At 41.8% G+C, this 19470-nt stretch overlaps 1 protein-coding gene across 1 annotated transcript in view; it reads left to right on the plus strand.

Annotated features, from left to right (window-relative positions):
- Nucleotides 1–1261: 1261 nt before the first annotated feature.
- The window catches only part of BAIAP2L1 (BAR/IMD domain containing adaptor protein 2 like 1), a 32831-nt gene continuing 14622 nt past the window's right edge, over nt 1262–19470 (plus strand). The window contains exons 1-3 of the mRNA XM_058035599.1: nt 1262–1387; nt 9492–9567; nt 12248–12334. Coding sequence (XP_057891582.1) covers nt 1337–1387; nt 9492–9567; nt 12248–12334 — 214 coding nt within the window. The 5' untranslated portion in view covers nt 1262–1336. The remainder of the gene's footprint in view (nt 1388–9491; nt 9568–12247; nt 12335–19470) is intronic.

Below are 19470 nucleotides of genomic sequence, written 5' to 3' on the forward strand. Positions count from 1 at the left end.
CCCAAACCAATCCATTATGGCCATAGGATAACATTATAAATTAAACTGAAAAGCAATTAACACCATACATACCAGAAGTCTGTAAAGACCTCAGCTGGGAGTATGAAGTCTCCTGAAACTCCCTTTCTGCCCAGCATTTTGGCTACATTCTAGAGAACACCTTACCACCTCAGATAGTAAATTGTAATTCTAAAGGCACCTCCACTTGCTCAAAAACATTTTTGCAGCTCTCAAAACTCCATAACAGCTTCCTTTCTCACCAGAGTCCAATATCTAGGATTCTGATCCAAGTCCAGTTTTTTATTGCTGTGATAAAGTGAGGGAAAGAGAGGTAAAGACAGCGACCAAGAGAAGGGCAGCCAGCGTGTGAGGAGGGCAATTACACCTCACACACTCGATACCCAGCACCATAACCTACTTACAAAGGTTATGAAATTCCCACAACGCCCTTCAAGATAGTGCCTGTATTATTTTATCAGAAAGATATTCCAACTGGCATACCTTAATCTCACAATCTGGACAATTTATGGTCCACAAATATTTACAGCTTCCCACAGCCTTCCTCACCTCTCCATGAAGGACTTGTAATTCAGTTGACAGGGGAGACATGACTGAGGGCAGTGTGTTATTTGGTGTGTATTTAAAACAAATAGAAAACTTCAGCGTGAAGCAGGAAGCTCGGGCAGTGCACTAGACCAGGACTTGGGGAAAAAATATTTGTGTCCATTCCTGAGGAATGGGGGTCTCCCCTCTCTGCTCTCCCTCAAGAGGGCTGCTGTGGAAGGAAGTAGGGGGATCACCCCTCACCGCACTACCATCACCGGGGCTACGCTAATTCATCCTGACTAATTAATTCCTACAGAACCCTCACTGAATTGCTGGGAGGAAAAGTTTACCTCCGGCTTCTCGGGGCACTTGGAGCAGAGCTGCCTCCTCAGAGGGTTTCCTTCCACACGGCCCGGGCCGGGCTTTGGCAGCGGAGCAGGGGCTCCCAGGAGGGGAGGAGGATGAGGATGGGGATGAGGATGGAGGCGGCGCTCGGCGCGGGCGGTGGCGGCTCAGGTAGGGGCGGTCCGAGCGCTCCGCCCCGCCCGGCCGAGCCGAGCCGAGCCGAGCCGAGCCGTGCCCGCCGAGCCGAGTGCGGCGATGCGAGCCCGGCCCGGCCCTCCCCGCCCGCCGAGCCAGTCCTGCCGCGTCGGGAGCGGCGGCGCAGGGCCCGCCCCGGCGGCGCTGCCCGGCTGGTTCCGCAAGTTTCTGACACTTGGTGCCCGGAACGCGAGGCTGCGCTGCGCTGGGGCCGGGGCGCTCCGCAGGACTGAGCTCTCCCGCCGGCACCATGTCCCGGGACCCCGAGGAGGTGAACAGGCTGACGGAGAACACGTACAAAGTGAGTGCGGGCCGGGGACGGGCTGCCCGGCCACCTTTGCCCCGGGGGCCGCGGGAGGCGCGGGGCAGCCGCGGCTCCTCACGCGGAAACGCAGCGAACTTTTATCTTTTTTTCCTCTTTACTTTCTTTCCTTTCTCCCTCTCTCTCTCTTTTTTTTTTTTTTTTTTTTTTCTTCTTCTCTTTACTTTTTTTCTTCTTTTCTTGTCTGGTTTTTTCCCCCCCCCGCCTTTCTCCTTCTTTTCCCCGCTCCCGGGTTATCCCGTCCGGCCGCTCCCCCTGCCCGCAGCCCCCGGGCGGGCACGGCCGCGGCACCCCCGGGACAAGGCGGCTTCCAGACCGGTTCCTGCCTCTCCAGCAGGCTCGGTTCAGCAGCCAGCCCTAAATCCCTCCGTGTGTTTTGGGGACAAGGTGGTTTGGCGATCCTGGTGGTTGTGGTCCTCTGCTTGAACCGTGTCTTCATACGGGCCAGCGCCAAAAATGGCTTAACGCTGAATTAAGTTGCTTGCCAGCGTCCCGAGCTGATAATCAGATTTATGATGGTGCGCCCTAGCACTGCCTCAAAGTGCCGACTGCTGTGGGGAGTTCAGTTCATGTTGGGAAGTTTTAAATTTTCCAAAATGCCTTGTTATTTGTACAGTTAAAAATATTTTGTTTATGGGCACCAGACATTTGTTCTGAATTCTTTCTCCTTATAAACACACTCTTTCCAAAACGCAGCAATTATAATTGGGACAAACTCCCTTGAGAATCATACTTTTGGTTGGGTAGTGAAGTAACCCATAGTTGCATCTGTAGTCCTCATTCTGTACAGTGTGTTGTACCAGAGAAAGCACTCAAATTTGCATGATTGAATGCATTTGCAAATTTAACTTACAGCTGCACTGCACTTGTAGCTTTGAGCCCTAAGGAAAGCTTTCTGCTGGATTGTTCTATTTCATTATTTACTAAATTTTCCTGGTTTATTATCAAATGTTTTCCTATTTCTGAAGATGTTGTCATCAGTATTTAAAGGTTTCAAAAAACATTTACTAGGAGAAAATTTTACTTTTGTTGTTCTTCAACACACATTTAAGTCAACTATGCCCCTCCCTTTAAGTAGTCCAGTTATATTGGGGTCATGTTGTATTTGCTGTTTACTTTCTTTGGACTTCGATATCAAATTCATGCAAAACTACTGAAAAAAATGAGGTTGTCTGGGTATAAATTCTGTCCTCTAGAACCAGAGCAGATAATCTAAATAGTCTGGTGCTTTTTGGTATCAGTTACGTTTGTGGCAAGGCCGTAAGCAAACATAAATTCCCCTCTCAGAAGAGCACCCTGTAAATACTGGCTCACAGAGGAGAAACCTGGGAAGTTGACTGTTCAGGGCTGTGCCAACAAAGGAATGCTCTACTCTGTCTATTGACTTCCAGAATGCAGTCAAAACAGTTTTACAGAGGAGAGGGGAGAAGATCTCCTGTGTGTTTTAATGGATATAATTTAAAATAGTCTTTAAAGGAATGAGAGACCTCTAAATAGCAAAACCTTCCCTGTTATTCAGTACTTATTTCCTGGGAAAGTTTGCTATTTAGTTTTGTTTTCTCAACTAATTCAAAGGGGTCTTTAAGATCGAAATAACCAGGAAAACCACAAAGGAATACAAAGTTAATGTTGACATTGTGATGAAATGTCTCCTCTGTAGGTATTTTGAGAGGTCTGGCATGTTGCATCACATAGCTCGTACTCACAGGCCTGGAAACCCTCCTGCCCTGCCCTCATTAAAAATTGAAACTTTATCCAGATAAGGTATAAAGGCTGCTTCAGATAGAGGATGGATTCAGGGTCCACTTTAAAGCACTTATTTCTCCATCGAAGTTGAAATCTTGAAAACAGTTGGTCACCCTTTAGGGGCAGGGAGCAGAGCCTGTGTATTCAGCACTGGCTGGGACTGTAATCACAGCTCCCCCATGTAAAACAAATGAACACCTCTTTGTGCTGTGCTCCAGCCTGAGTGGAGAGTGTGCTCTCCTTTGTTCAGCACTTCTGCCCCTGCCTGTGCCATCCCAGCAGGGCCCTGCCTGAAACACCGTGCTGGGATGGTAAAACCCAGAGCCCTGCTTGGGCTTCTCCTACCTGTAAGAAAGGCTTGGTCTGGGGAAAAACCACTTCAGTGCAGTGCAGCGATGCCATCTGTGCTGCAGGACCAAATACAGGCTTTAGACTTCTCAAAAAAAAAAATCAAGTTTTGGGTGACCTGGAAAAATAATAGAAAATTAAATTTAATACCTTGCTGGCCTGCTATTTTCAGGGGGGTGGGGGAGCGTTGTGTGATATTTTTTCCTTCTTTCTTACCGTGCTAATCCACTGGATTTATTAAATACCTAGTAACCTGTGTTATACAAAGCTTCAAAATATATTTACAGAAGTCATCAGGTGGCTGAGTAATGCCGTTTTATTTTTATCTTGTTCTTCCTTTCTTCTGGCAACAACACCACAAAGTGAATACCTCAATGTTTTCCAGCTAACCTGACTAAATAAACAGCATAATTCACAAATGTGTGTGCACACACCAAAACCAGGGCTGACATTTACCCTTTATGTAAGATCTGGAGAATCACTCTAATGCATGATAGGAATGGCACGTGCACAATGAAGCCCAAGGGTGTGGGAGCCTATGACTAAAGAGGGCCAGAGCCTCCTCCTGCCAAGGAGCCGCTGAGAGCTTCCCTGGTATGACACTGCCCTGCCCTGGCAGCTCCCTGTGGGGATGGGGGACACTGTGGGAGCCCCTGACACTCAGATGCTCACCCCAACAATGTGGCTGTGTGTGGCTGTGTCCCCGCAGCCTGCACAGGTTTTGTGCTGGAGGTGGGGAAAGCTGTTTGGCATCCGGCTGTGACACACAGAGTGCAGGGGAAAGGGGACAGGGCAGGAAAGTGCAGAGGTGCAGACCTGTCCTTCTGCCTGGATGGGCCAAGGGCTGGGCAGGCAGCTCACGGTGGTCCTGTGGGGTGGGTGAGGTTTCCAGAGATCTTGATAATGGCATTATTTTTGCTGCTTATCTTGGATCTAAGATATATCTCTCCGTATTCAAGTGAATCGTACCCAGAAAGTTTGATTATCAACCAAAGCACAATTTAAAAAAACCCAAAACACCTCCTTCGCCCAAAAAAACCACTTTGTGCTCCCCAGAGGCGTTGAGATTTTGGTAGGCTATATTGTTTTATCACAGAAATAGATCTGATAAATTCAGTTTAAAGTCCTAAATTCCATGTTTCTGTATTTTAAAAAGACTCACAGTTATATTAAACTACTGGATTTATGTATCAAACTTCAAGTTCACCAATGGTCCCAGCACAAGCTGCAGTCAGGCTGTTGCTTTGCATCCCTGCATTATAAATCTGACTTGGGGGAAGAGGAGCCTTTGGGAGTTTGTATAAAATCCAGTTCTTCCTCAGTATAAATGATCTCTTCTGCCCTTATTTAGAGTTATGCCTACTTGAGGTCTATCCTTGGGCATGTGTTCATAACCTGGAAAGGTTTGTATTTGAAACACCCTGATGGATGATGTATTAATGTTTCTCTTAAACAAGAAATGTTCCACCAAGACGACTAATACTTAGTCATAAGAATTAGTCTTTTTGAATAAACACTGGCATCTTGATTTAGTCTTTTCCATTCTGTTAAACCTGTTCTAAAATATTAAACTAACATACATATGGGATATCTTAGCATGAGATGTGCCAAGGGCTCAACTGTGCCCTTCTGAAAACTGCATTATGAATTTCAGGAGCTAAAGGAGGAGATGAAATGTATAAATGCTTCAAGTGCAGTAGAGCACAGTGTTATTTCCCTTTTGTACACCTTTTGAATCTTCTCAAGGAGGGGAGGGGTCTCAGACATAGTGTGGCAACACTAGGGACTTCTTAAAAAATTAACTCTTTTTCAATTTGAGAAATAACAATTTAAACCAAATCACCAGTAGCTATACAGAGCTTAGCTATGAATAGCTATAGTGATGGTAATAGGAGCGAGGGTAGACATCAAGATCTACTTTTCTCTGGTACTTTTCTAATTTCAGAATTCTACCCAAATACTTTGTAATTCACTCTTGCAAGAGTGCCTGCAGGATGTAAACTTGCAACTGCAGGGAGCCTATGCATTGTTTAGTTGTGTTCATACCTGCTGAGCTATTGTTGAGTGAGGTGTGTCTTTAAGTAAAAAGCAAAGCTGAGCATTTACAGGAAGGCACTTTTACAATGGCTGTCATTTGGTTTGAAGATTAGCCTTGTTTATGTGACGATCAGGAACTGCGGAAGGTTTAATACCCACACACAACAAGTGGAAATTCAGGGCTTCTTCCTCTTCAGCCAGCTCCCTGCTACCAGGCTGGATAACTCACACTGGTTTTATGTGGTGGAAGGAACACAGCAACTCTTACAACAGATTCTCTGAGGATTTAATGACTCAAACCACCAGAATAGGTTTCTCTTATGCTTTTTTCCCTTGGAAGGTCGCTTGTGCCAGCTCTGAAGGTCTCTGCATAAAAGATGTTTCCAGTTGCCTGTTTTGTAAATGTTTCCCTTTATTTCCATTCATCCTAAATAATAGAAAGCTGTAGGATCTGATCATGTGCCTCCTCTTCTCGTTAATTATTCTGTTCATGAGAGGTAGTGTGTCACTGGAATATAGGACACACGATTGACAATTAGGAGGCCCTGTTTGTGCCTCACTCTATGGGCAAATGATGTGTTGTGAACCACTTTATCCCTCTCAAGCTCTCTCTCACTTTGTGATGTTTATTTGGATTAAGACAAAGGTTTTATTTGCATGTCCTTGTACACCAAGGCAGATAAAAATACTGTTATTTTCTGAGACTTTTGACAATTTTAAGTTCATTGTTCTCCTGATGAGAAATTTTTCTCCGTTCCTCTGTCCTCCTTTTTGAGAAGTTTTGAGATCTGACTTTATTGTGTGACTTGAAATTTTGCACTGATGTTCAGTCCCACTCATTTTTGTGACCTTTTCTTTGGACTAAAAGAGAAGCTATAAAACTGTAAGACAAGGTAACAAAAAGTAGCTGTACAAATTGATTGGAGTTGCACTTGTCCCCTATGACTTCTGAAGTTGAATAAAATACTACAGTAATTTTAATTTATCTGAAATGTCTTGGTAATATCAAATCTATGCCTCATTCTGAAGAGGGAGTTGCCTGTGACAGTTTTGGTAAAGTGCTGTGGATACTTCTCCTGGACTTCAAAGACAGCCAGTGGTTACCTGTGGCTAACTGTATTGAAGGACCACTAGAAGCATGGCCAGGTTTTTTGTTTGCCTTGGGAATCTAGTCTTCAGTAGAAAGGAAAAAGATCACACATTATGCTTTTTTCCTAATGCATGAAAGGGAAATAATCTGAGAATTATTTCATCAGGTCATCTTGGAGACGTGGCAGGGGGGTCAGGGAGAGTTCAGTTTTTCTATTAAACACAAACCCTTGATTGAGATGAGCCTTGCCCAGTGCTGGGAGGATCAGCTGATCCCCATAAACCAAACTGGGAAACCAAGACTCCAAAGGGGAATTTCCATGCCGAGGTTTTTGCCGGTTCTGGGGCGTTCACATCCAGGGGCTGGCTCTGCTGACAATCAACCTCCGTGGCCTGAAACCCTTCCAGAGCCTGCCTGGGCTGCAGGAGGAGAGATCCACGAGCTGTGCTCCTTCCAGCAGCTGCAGGCACTGCCTGTGAGCTGTTTCCTCACCTTTCCCAGTGGTTTTTTGTGCACCTTGAGCAGGTGTGATGTCCTGGAGCTCTCCCTCTGTGTTCCACTGGACCTGCTGTGTCTGTAGTATGGTCTGTGTGTGCTGTACACAAACACCTGCTCTGGGGCAACAGGTCCAGTGACAAACAAGAGCTGCTGCACAGAGAGGAGCTGTTAAGGGTAATTTTATTGGGGTTTGTTCACTTCCTCCTGAATGAAAACAACTGACACAAGTGCAATCACTGGTTTGAAATCTGAATTAGAAGATGTCAGGGAAACTGGAATCTTTACCCCTGAATGCTTAAGACAGTCATTCCAAAAATCAGTACTTCAAGGCCAATAATTATCACGTTATTCTTAGAATTTTGGGGAAGTGGCAATAAGGTGTTTTACTCTGTAATGTTTTGTTTTGAGGAATAGGGTTAGTATAGGCAGAATCTTTCAAGATTATTTTCAGTATAGAGTGGCAATTCAAGGTGGCATTGAGATTCTTACTTGCCATGGACACACCCCATCATGATACGTCTTTTTTTCCCAATATCCTTGAACATACAGGACTCTTTATCCTGAAACAATCCCCTAATTCATCTTTTTAAATTTTTTTCCTTGTGATTCACTGACTCCATGTAAGTCAACAGACACCGTCTTTAGTACACAGCTGGGAAGAAATAGCAAAAAGTTGGAATAGGAAGAAACAACTTTCTCCTTGGAACAAGTGTCTCACAGTCAGAGTGCCTCAGCAAGGAGGAGAGCAGCAGCCACAGCAGCAACACTGACAGCAAATTCCAGAGCTGGGGCAGGAGGAGGGATGTTCCCAGACACCAGAGCCTGAATATCCATCCTGTTCGGTTGTTAGAATAGCCCTTGGCATTGTTGGCTCCACCTGAAACAGCTTTCCCAAATGATTTCTGGATGTGGTTTGTGAGTTAACACAAATCAAGGGCCTGGGGACAATAGCTGGTTTGTTTGCAGTGATTGCATTTGGGTGGGTGAGAGTTTAATGGGACAGACCAGAAAACAATCCCAGTTGCATTTAATTTGTACACAAAGGCAGTGAGGCCAGGTATTGTTCTGTGGCTGCTTTTGATGTAATTTATGCTATACTAGTATTGGAATCTAATAGTTTAATATATATTTTTAAATATCTGTATTTTCACTCTATATGACTGTTAAAGTGTTATTAGACTTATTCCTTCACTTTTTATGTTCAGCAGAATCCAGGTATAGTGCTGTCTTTGGAAAATAATAGAATTCTGTCTGCATGGCCTTGCCTGAAAACAGACAAATGTGACAGTATTGCTGTTCTCTTTGGGTCCACCTGTGTACTAAAACATAAATATTTTCATTCTGTTAGTAGTACAACAGACAAAAGCTTGATAGTATTTCACTTGTCTCGAGTCTTGTATTTCCTGTAAACAGAAAGCATCTGTTTTGAATTCCTTGAACCTGACAGTTCTGCTGTGTGAACAGCAGTGAGTGGTGTCATAAAAGTATTGCCATAAAAATAGTAAGAATAACTGAATGGTGTCTACAGGAATCTCATTATCTTCTTTTCATGGCACTATAATTTCATAGAGTAATGTCAGAGCCATAGATTTGTTAGGAAGATTCTGGGGAAAGGAGGTCCAGAATCTGCAGGTTGTAGAATTTGCTGGGAATGAGAGCAGTCCTGCCTGGAGCTGCTGGATTTCAGATTCTGGTTGTTTCAGCCAGTAATTGTATTTGACAGTGAAAGCAGCTGCAGTGGATTTTTTTTCCCCCCTTCTATTTAAATAAGGTCATCATTTTCATTTTCTTTCTGAAAAAAAACCCATGGCTTTGCACAAATTTCAAACAAACAAAAAACACAGCAAAAAATCCCAAAATGGCCAATTTCCCTAAATGCATCTGTAACACAGAAACCACAAAGAATATGAACCAGAAATCTGGTGAAATTTTTCTTCTTTTCTTTTCTAGCATCTTTTAAAGTTTAGAACTCAAATCTTGAACCACTTTCAGAAAGTTGTCTGAATTTATAAAACAATTAGTGGATAAAGGTTTTTCTCTCATTCCAACATTACCTACCATGAAAGATGACCTTGCACAAGCTTTGATCACACACTTGATATCCTTTTCTATTATAAAGAGCCAGACTCCTTGTTACCCCCTGTTGCATTAGTTTATCTTTTTTTTCCTCCCATTTGTTGATATTAAATGCTGAGTTTTTTCTCCCTTCCATCCTTTGTTTACCTGTGTCTCTCAAATCCTCCAATTTTCATCCATCCATGGCCTTCACAGTTGTGAACTAGCCCTGAGTGACACTGAGGTTAATACTGTCACCCACTGTGGAATTGCCTTGGTTATAACACAAATTTTGTTTTCTTTCACTAGAATGTTATGGAACAGTTCAATCCCGGGCTGAGGAATTTAATAAATCTGGGGAAGAATTATGAAAAAGCTGTTAATGGTAAGTTTTCCAGGTGCTGCATTTAGAAAGAATGTTTAATTCCCATTGAAATGTACATATTGGATATGAGGGTTGTGTATGTAGGCTTAATTCCTAAGGTGAACTTTGGATGTGTTTAATTAAGAGGGAAAAAACCCCAACAAGCACAAATAAACAAATATATGCACCTTCTCTCCAGCCTTTTGGGGTTTTTCCACTGTCCTGGAGAAGTTGCATCACAAACACTTAAGCACAGAGCTCCTGCAAAATAAACTGAAAGTGGGTTTGAGTAACTCACATTGGAATAATCATTTTAAAAAACCAAAGTTATGTAAATTAGGTGTTATTTTTTTTTCTCTGAAAATACCTTCCAGAGATATTTCACATTCTTAGATCTGTTCCTGCTGACCTACACACATCACTACTTAAGTAACCCTGAGAACAGAACAATGGGAATTAGTTCAAGTTGCAGGAGTGGATTGATTTGTTGTTGTTGTCCATACTGATCCTGATGCTATCTTTTTCATTGAGTCAAAATCAGAATGAATTTGAATTTGAATCTAAGGACCAGTCTCTCCAACATTTTAGAATATAATTGACTTCACAGAAACAATCCAAGTAGGACTTTCCAGGACTGAGCTCCAGACTGCCAGAGCCTGCACTGTGGGACCTGTCAGAGCCTGCTCCATTTCCCCATGCAGACCTGTCAAACTGCTTGATACCATATTAAAACCATGTAAAATCTCTCTAATTTTGCCTCACTCAAGCCTGTGGCACATCAGTCCTCTGAGAAATGGGATCCTGCAGAAGTAGTGCTTAGCCAGACATTGAAATCTCTCTTCATGCAAATTTTAGACCTGGCTTGAGAAAAAGATAAAACCAAAGCCTGCTGGAGATGAAAATAGGGAAATGTTGACTTAATTGTGGCAGTGCTTAACGTGATGGATTAACATGTGGTTACCTAGTACCTGACCTTAGGAATTACAGGTAGTACCAGAAGGAATAACAAATGTTTTCATATTCATTTGAAATATCTCTATACCAGTTTCTGCTTTTCACACACCTTGCTGTTGATATGTTACATTTGGGCTCTTGTTACATCTGCCTTCAAGCCTAGCTGATAAGGCATATCTACCATGAATGCTTAATTTCAAATGAATATTTACAGTGTTGCAACAACTGTTGCAAAGTCATCTTTGGACTCCTATAAATTGGTAATCTTTTCACCATCAGCTCTGAGTGGTGTAAATAGATCTGTAACAAGGAGCAAATACTCTGTTGCTAATCAAACACTTTGCAGCTTACCAAAAAAGTTGGAGTATGCTGACTAAGTACATAAAACTTACAAGAACTCCAGATATGTTTATAATGTATTTTTCTACACTTTGAGGACAAAAGGTCAGAAAACCTTTCCTTTCTGTAGAAATAATTTATATTCCATAGTGGTGAAGGGACTAGCAAGCAGGGCTCTTGATTTAGCTTGGGTAGCACAGGGAACATCACACATTTCCTTCCTTTGTAAAGGCTTGTATTAGGAGAAAAGAGTGACTTGGGGCTGTCTTGAAAAAACACAGATAGGAAGAGTTGGACTGGCATCAAATCCTCTTGAGCAGGTGGCACACTGCTCCACCAGCAGCACCAGGATAATTCTTCTGCTCAGAAAGTTTGAACACAGAGCACCTGTGAGACAGAGCTTAGACAGAAATCACCCTTTCTAATGCAACAGCCTCAAAGAGAATCTGTGTTTGATTTGGAAAATTTTCAGGCTTCTCGGTGAATATACTGTTATGCAACCAAAGATGTCACCTTGCTAGTAAAAGCTATAAAATACAGACCTGTAATTGGCAATCATATTCCTCTCAGGAAAAAAAGCATTCAGAAGTCAACAGCGAGGCTCTGCTTGACTTTCACTTTAGGTCAAGAATGTACTACTACAAGAAAAATGTGACAAATAACTTCAATAGGTTATTTTTCACATTAAAGCTTGCCAGTTTGTCCTTGTTCCTTATTTTCTTTGTGGTGTGCAGATCAGTTCTAGGCACTGAAGAGGCACAGCAGCCACTGTGGCTCTGTTCCCTGTGTGAGATGTTTCTCCCACTGGCCTCCCTGCAGCTCCAATCCCCACATTTCTGTGTTCATTCCAGTGAAACTGGCTGTGCTGTTTAAATCAGCCCTGACCAGGAAATGATTAACTGGGAATCACTGAAACCTCATGGTGTATACTATTGGTTCCTGCTTTAGAGGGACAGGAAGATTTGTTTCTGAGGGGCTCCTGGGACAGCTGCAGGTCCCTGGTGTTGTGGCCAGTTGCCATTCCCCTGCTCTGGCTCAGCACTTATAGAAGTTTGGGATTGCAGTTTGGGTTTTTCCAAGAGTTTTCTCTGTACCAAGGAACTTTGTTGTGTCCTGACCAGTGGCTTATGGCTAAGGCTGGATGCCTGTGGGTATGCAGGGAGGCTGGAGCTAAACAACAGGCTGAAATTTCATTAATGTATTCTGGAGTTCTGTCTTTGTTTCCTGGTGTCACACATCAGCAGGGAGCTTTGGTAACCTTCTCTGACAGAAGGAGTTCCTTGTAGCCATGTACCCCTCTCTTACTCTGTGCTCTGGATGACACAATTTCATAGGCTCATACATTAATAAAAATCGAAGATATTTTGATTTTTTTTTTAACAGTTAGGTTTTTTTCACTCACCCCCAGGTATGGTAGTGGCTGGAAGAGCATATTATGATAGCCTTGCAAAGATTGGGGACATATCAGCAGATTCTCCAGTTTCTAAAGAATTAGGTAAGTGAAAACTCCTTTTTTACATTACTCCAAAGTATAACCTTTAGTTTTGCTTTCCTGCTGGCAGCTCACAGAACAAATGTGAAGTAGATAAGGATCAGTTAAAGTATGTTCTACTTTTATGTAACATGGGTGGAAGGGATTAGATGCCTTTAAGGCATATTATTTCTCAAGACTCTTACAATGTTTTGACAAATTCAGCTCTTTTTTCCCTCCTTTGGTGAATATATCTTCATATGCATTCAAAATCATGTATTTTTATGCTCATATAATTCTAAAGTAAGTACCAAAAAACATATATCTTGATTTTTAGTGCAGAGGTGAATGTTGAAATACTTTTGCAACGGAATATTGGTGTGAGAAGTCCTCATGTACAACAGCAGTTCTACACTAAAACAATTTTCTGGTTGAGTGTCATTGTGAAGGGTTCAGTTTTACTTCACTACTTTTGATCAAGTGTATCACTAGAAGTTCTCAGGTGCATTTATATTTATTTTCTACTTGAGCTTTTTAAAGAGAAACTGTAGACTCAAAGACAGATTCATTTTACATTAATATAAATCCACTTTAAGTTCTATACTCTCTGAAAATAATTTCTGAATATTTGAAAGATCAGCAGCAGCACTTGACCTTGACAACTTCACTTCTGTAGGCTGAGCAGCATAATTGCCACACTGGGCAAGAGAGTACAAAGTATTTGTGATATTTCTGACAAAAGGTTCTCATGTCACTGCAAAGCGAAGAACAGGGACCTGTACTGCAAAGAATAAGCATTTGTTTAATGCCTTCATTTGTTGTTTGACAAAAATAAATTGATGATGTGTCTTGCCTCTGAATTTTGATTTTGGGCAATGTAGGATGTAACTTGCATCTCCTCCTGTAACTCACCGTAATTTGTTAATTCACCTGATTACCATGGATGGGTTAATTTTTTTTCATATCTCTGGAGAAGTAGAATTGAGGGGGCAAACCCCTGCTGAAGAGCGGGCCCTGGTTTCTGTGTGGCTGCTGCATTTTCGTGGTTTGCTCTGACAGCACTGGTGGGTGAGTGCTGAGGGCTGGGAGTGGTGGAACAGCAAACAGGGCAGAGCAAACAGTCCCGACAGCAGCTCCTCTGTTTGCTCTGCAGGCTGTTTACAGAAAGCAGAGCTGCTGCTGTCACACTATGGAACAGTTAAAAGAAATGGCTGTGCAGAGTCTTATGAAATAGCAGAAGAGGCACAATTACAGTTTTTGCAATCAAGCAGTTGGTCAGATGCATGGAAGTGACTGATCTATAATTTGTCACTGTGGGACATTGTCTGCTTATTTGGAAATATTATCATTGGGTAATCTTCTGCTGACTTCTGAAAATAGCTGGTTTGCCCTATTATTTGGGACAACACAGAATTATGATTGAGAATGTATTTTTGTTTAGCTATAGATTCCATCCTGCAATTACAAATCTTTTTCAAAATTTGTAATACCATATTGAGAAAACATGGCGTTCTTCCCTCCTTCCTGTTCACCTGCTGCTTTAACTGTTACTACAGAAAAATCTATTCTTCTGAAGGCAAACAGCAACCCTGGATTTCTTCCAACACACTTTCTGATGGAATACTTAATATAGAGATAAGGAAAGTCAATGAATGCTGGAAAAGGCAGGATAATGTGGTTAGAAGTCTGTGACAGATCATTTGCATTTTCAAGAAAAAGTCTTACAAGTTCTGAAGCTGGGTTACAATATTGGACTATTTACCAAAGAAATATGATACACCCAGGTGTCTCTAAAAGTATCTGCTTGAGAAGAAAAGTATTTACCGTACACTTTGGTGTTTTAATTATTAAAACATCATTGCAGTGCTTGCTGAGCAGTATGGGGTGTGTAAGGACAGATCAAACTTTGCCCATTCTAACTCCAGGGGAGCTGCTGCAGCCCCCGGTGCAAATCTCATCCAGGAATTCCTTTGGACCTGCCAAAACACAAGTGGTTGACCACTAGCAGCTCTGTCATGCATAATACTTCTGTTATCTCTGCCAAATTAGAGGTGGTTTCACAGTTCAAACCCAAACCTGCTGGGTGACCTAGAGTGCATTCACTGCCAATGTGATGTAAAGATTGGTATCAAGCCACAGCCAATCCTTCCTCCCCACAAGGAAACACAGATCATGGGCTTCTGACATGAGACAGTAAAAGGGACACCAGCCCCACAGCAGGGGACAAGCAGAAATGGAATTGAAATAAAGGAGATTTTTTTGAAGTAGAGGGTGGAAAGCAGAGAGGCTGGAGAAGTCATGGGGAAAAAAATCAAGTAAAAATGCTAGAAATCCTTTCTTCTGTTGAATGAGATTGGAGCAGAAGAGGGAAATGAGATCAAAAAGGAAATCTGGATATTCCAGCTGATTCAGAGCTTTTGTACTAAGTATCTCTGTCTTTCAAGTCTGGTTGAAGCTCTCTGCATTATTTTAATACAGAATAATTTAAGCAAATTGAGGAAGTCGAAGAATGTGCTGCAGTCATAACACAATCCTTATGAATAAGGGATGAGTTGATTGAGTCAACATTTTTTCTAATTTTGTATTTCCCTAAATTTCTGAGCTTGTAGTCCCTCAGACTTGGCAATGAGCATTAAAAGAACAGAATCTGAATTTATGTGCTTCAAGCTATTCTGCAATGTGGAATTTGCATACCTCTTTTCCTAGGCACCTTTTGGAAATCCCTCTAGGAACAAAAGATAGAAAACAAGAAATTGCATGTTTAAAAATGTTAACATTTCATACTATTCAAATTTCAGCATACCACACCAGCACAAAATGCTGTGTTTCAATAATGCAATAAAATAAATAAACCAATTTCACACAGACACTTCACCATGTTATTAAAATAGTAACTTTCACATGTTGCTGATTGTTTTTGTCTTGCCCAAAACACAAAGACTTGTCAGGCTTTGTCATGTCAATTTTTAGTGCTTATAATGTAAATAAAATCTCCTCTAGTAACACGGGCTGTCCCTGTAGGCTTCACTTGCACAAGGAATTGGGAGGTTATTTCCTGCTTGCCTGTGGAATTCTGCTTCTCCTATCTTCCCAACTATCTCCTCCAGCACCTGACAGTCATTGTAGCTACATCTCATTTTATAGTGCGGGTGTAAAGTCCCACTCAGTTTGTTGTGTAGCAACGGTATCTACAGCAGTCACCCACAATTGCATTATGGATCTGCACCCAGAGCTTGTTGCTCAAGAATTAAGGAGTGTAAACTATTAATTGCTTGTCCAAATAGAAGAAGAAAGAAAAATATTGCATTGCATGGTTTTGATCAATGGAACTAAATAGCAGAAGATCAGTATGTTAATAGAACAATCAGAGGAGACAAAAGTCTCTCCTAATCCAACCGAGACTGATAATTTATTTAACGATTACTCTGGTTTATAGGCTTGTTTTTATAGTTGCATTGTGTTAAAACTTAATTGGAAACAGATATGCAGGAGCTTATGCTCATCAGCCGTCTAAAATGTAAGAATTTGGGAAAAATTTTTGGTTCCCTTCAGAAGAATTCTTTTGGTTAAAAACCACTACAAATGATCTAGAGAAGCAAGTATTGAAGTCAAAGATTGCTCTTTGTTGTAGCAGTCACAAGATAGAGAGAGGAGGGGAGAAAACCCCAAAACTGCTCATGGTGCACAGAGGAAATGGAATTCTTTCCTGAGAGAAGATGAGCCCTGAACTTGATGTTCCTCTCAAGCACAAAAGAACAGACTGTTCTTCAGGTTAAAAGATAGGATTTGAACACATTCATAAAACACTTTTGCCTGTCAACTGGTGTAATTTTAACTCTCCATAACTTTGTCCACAACTGTCAAGCTTGTGTCACTCTCACTAGTGAGAAAATCAAGCAGAAAATAGAAAGTCCCATGGTTTAGGATGAATGATGCTAGCTCAGCTTCCATTAAAATAAAAAGGGGAGGGAGGAGAGTTGCTGGCTTACTTTAACACATATACATTGACCCTGTCAGCTGGAATCCTATTTCACTTGGAAAGATGACACTGGGCACTCTTCCCTTCTCCGGCTCATTTCAGCTGGAGGAGAGATCTGCCATCCCTGCCATCCTGCCCACCTCAGTGCATCCTTGGCATCCCTGCATCCCAGCGTGCTGCCTCTGGGATGGATAGTGCTGGGCAGAAAGGAGAGGGAAGTGTGCCAGCAGCTGCAGAACCTTTAGCACCTCATCTGGTGGAAACTTCTGGGAAACCAGCTGAGAGGCTGCAGTTTAAGTAGTTAGAATCAGGCCAGCTTTTCCTATGGAGCATTAATAAAAGAGTATTCTGCTATATTTATAAGGGAATTTCATATGAAGAAGCCACTCCATTCCTGTGCTATAAAAGGAAACTACACAGAGAGCTGTCTTGAAAGGGAAATACTAAGTATTTGTGGGGTTTGACAGGAATAGAGTTTTGTATCTTCCAGTTATGCAGTAACATTCCAGGCTTGTGCAATACAAGCCTCCAGTCTGCTAAAAGAAAGGAGATGAGCCAGTCTTGGATGTAAGTTCTGTAATAATTCCCTGCTGGAATATAAACCAGAAATGAGGCATTCAAGAAGCACAGTGAATGAGAGGTGGGTTTGTTACGGAATATAAAGAATGTGTCTAGAAACAGATACTGCAGTTTGTTCTCACAGAACTACCTAAAAAAAGTTTGTTCTGTATACAATTACATTGTAAATTTTGTTATGAAGACTTCCAGATACACATTTTCAGGTTCTAGAAATGGGTGATGGGAGGAGGCAGAATATGAAAATACACAAGGCCTTTGGTAAAGATTGCAGTAGCCCCAGAGAAAAGAAAGAAGACAGATATTCCTAGGATTTCAGTGATCTCTCCCCAGCTATTTTTTCATGTTAAGTTAGATAATAGGTTACATTTTTCAGTCAGTTTTAATATTTTATTCCCCACCTGCCCCAGCCTTACTGCACCCTACAAACCAAAGGTGCTTTTCCTGGTTTTAGTGAGTGATAATCTGGGGTGTAACAGCCCTGCAGCCCTGCCCTGTCAGGTGGCTGTGTGGGGCTGTGTGGTGGTGCTGGCACCAGGACTGGTGTGTGGGCAGCTGCAGCTGGGAGAGCACCTGCCCGTGTGCCCTGACTGGGCTTCAGCTCAGAAACCCCTGATGGTGCTCATGAGCACACACCCTCAGGGAAAATCCATATTCAAAATACCTGCAATGAGTGAGGCTTGGTATCTTCCTGCTGTGCCTCAAAGGCCTGAGGAAGTAGTGAAGGGACTCTTTAAAGAATGTTTTCTCACTGTGCTGGGACGGGTAAATTCCAGGTGAGCCTCACTCACATCTCTCAAGCTGCAGTGCAGCCCTGGGCAGGATGCCCTGGAGCTCACCTGTGTGTCCATGCTGTGTTGGCTGGGCTGTGGCCAGGTGTGGCTGGCCCAGAGTGACTCCAGGTGTGTTCTCCCCCAGCCTGAACCCCCAAACCCAGCTCCATCACCAGGGGCTCCTTTGGGGCAGCAGGTTGTTCTCTCTCACATCTCTAAGCTCAGAGTGCTGAGCACTCCCTGCCTTTCCTCACCACCAGCCCCAGGTGAAATAAGCCTGTGTTGAGAAAAATGTACTTCAGTGCTCTCAGTGAGAGGAAAAATGGAAAGAAAATGAGGAAAATAACGTCATATTGGTAGCTAGCTTGTAAATCCTGTAGTGAAAGGATATATTTAGTCTGTACAGTCAGCTCTTCCTGCTGAATTATTTCTCAACAAAAAAAATAATCCAGTATCCATTGTAGATGTCACTAACAGTCCCACGGGGCAGGGCAGGGAACCAAACCAATTGTCTTGGACTTCTGAGTAAGAGAATTTTATCAAAACTTTTGACTCAATTTAGATATGGGGTTTTTTGTTTGTTTTTTTTTTTTTTTGGTCACTGCTAAGATTGTGAAACTCAGTGGCAGTTCCAAGATGCTGTAACGAAAGTTGCAGTCATTCCTTGTGGTTCATTGCATTTCATGTAACATTTATAATGATGACTTAAATATTTACCCTCTCTGGTACTGGAAACACATAAAAACTTCAGTTTTTGCTGGTTAGCATGATTTGTTTGTTCCATCCCTGCTGTAAAACAGGGATTATCTCTCTTGTATGATCTTCCTTAACTAATCTGCCTCAAACCAGCAGGGTTTCATCCAGGCAAGTTCAGGCTTGTGGCTCTATTGTAACTTATTTTCTTTTCACCTGCCTTGTGTGAAGATTACCAGTCCCTGCACACCACTGCAGCTCAGGTATGAAAAGCTGAGGGGCACAGAGCCTCCAAGGCCCTATGAAACATGAGTCCCTGACATACACACTTTAATTGGTTTATATGTTTGGGTTAAAAAAAAAAAAAAATAACAAAAATGCCTGCAGCAGACTTCATATATATTAGTAATGGAGTAACAGGTGGAAAAACAAGTTTGTAATTTTTCATGCATTATTTACATGGCATATACTTTTCCTTTTTTATAACATTAAAATTTAGTTTCTATGCTTACCGATCATCTGAGACAAGCTGAATATTTCATGTTGATTATCATCTGTTCAATGATATAATATGTTTTAAAAAATTCTAATCTCTGAAATTTTTTTGACTAAGAGATCAAAACATCTTGTGAGAAATGGGGAAACTAGACTGCAGACTGAACTTTGCTGAATCAGCAGTAAAGTCACATTCCTCTTTAGAATACAATGTGAGTTAATGTTTTTGTTCCATTTCAAACAGGAAAATAGGAGCATCACCCCAAGAACAAACTCTGAGTAACTGGAAATTAAAATGGTCTTGTTAATCTCATTAATTTTCACTCTTGTCTAGCCTTATGTATGTGGGAATAAGTCAAGGATTAGCAGTTCACTGCCCACTTTATAGCATGGTATGAACTGTGTAGTTCTTTCTAAAGTCACCTGTGTCCAGCTGAAAGAATTTGGCATTAATTTTAGTCAAAAGCAAGTTGATCTTCAGGTTTAACTGAATATAGCTTATAAACAGGCATTGACTTTCTAAGGTATAAAGAGCTGAGCAGTATTCTGTCTCTTTTAATATTTAAATATCCCAACGTTTTAAAGAAAAATAATAATTTTAATTCAAGTGATTAAAATTCTGTCCTCTGTACTAGGAAAGTCTT

This window comes from Melospiza georgiana, chromosome 16, assembly GCF_028018845.1.
Source record: "Melospiza georgiana isolate bMelGeo1 chromosome 16, bMelGeo1.pri, whole genome shotgun sequence".
NCBI lineage: Eukaryota > Metazoa > Chordata > Aves > Passeriformes > Passerellidae > Melospiza > Melospiza georgiana.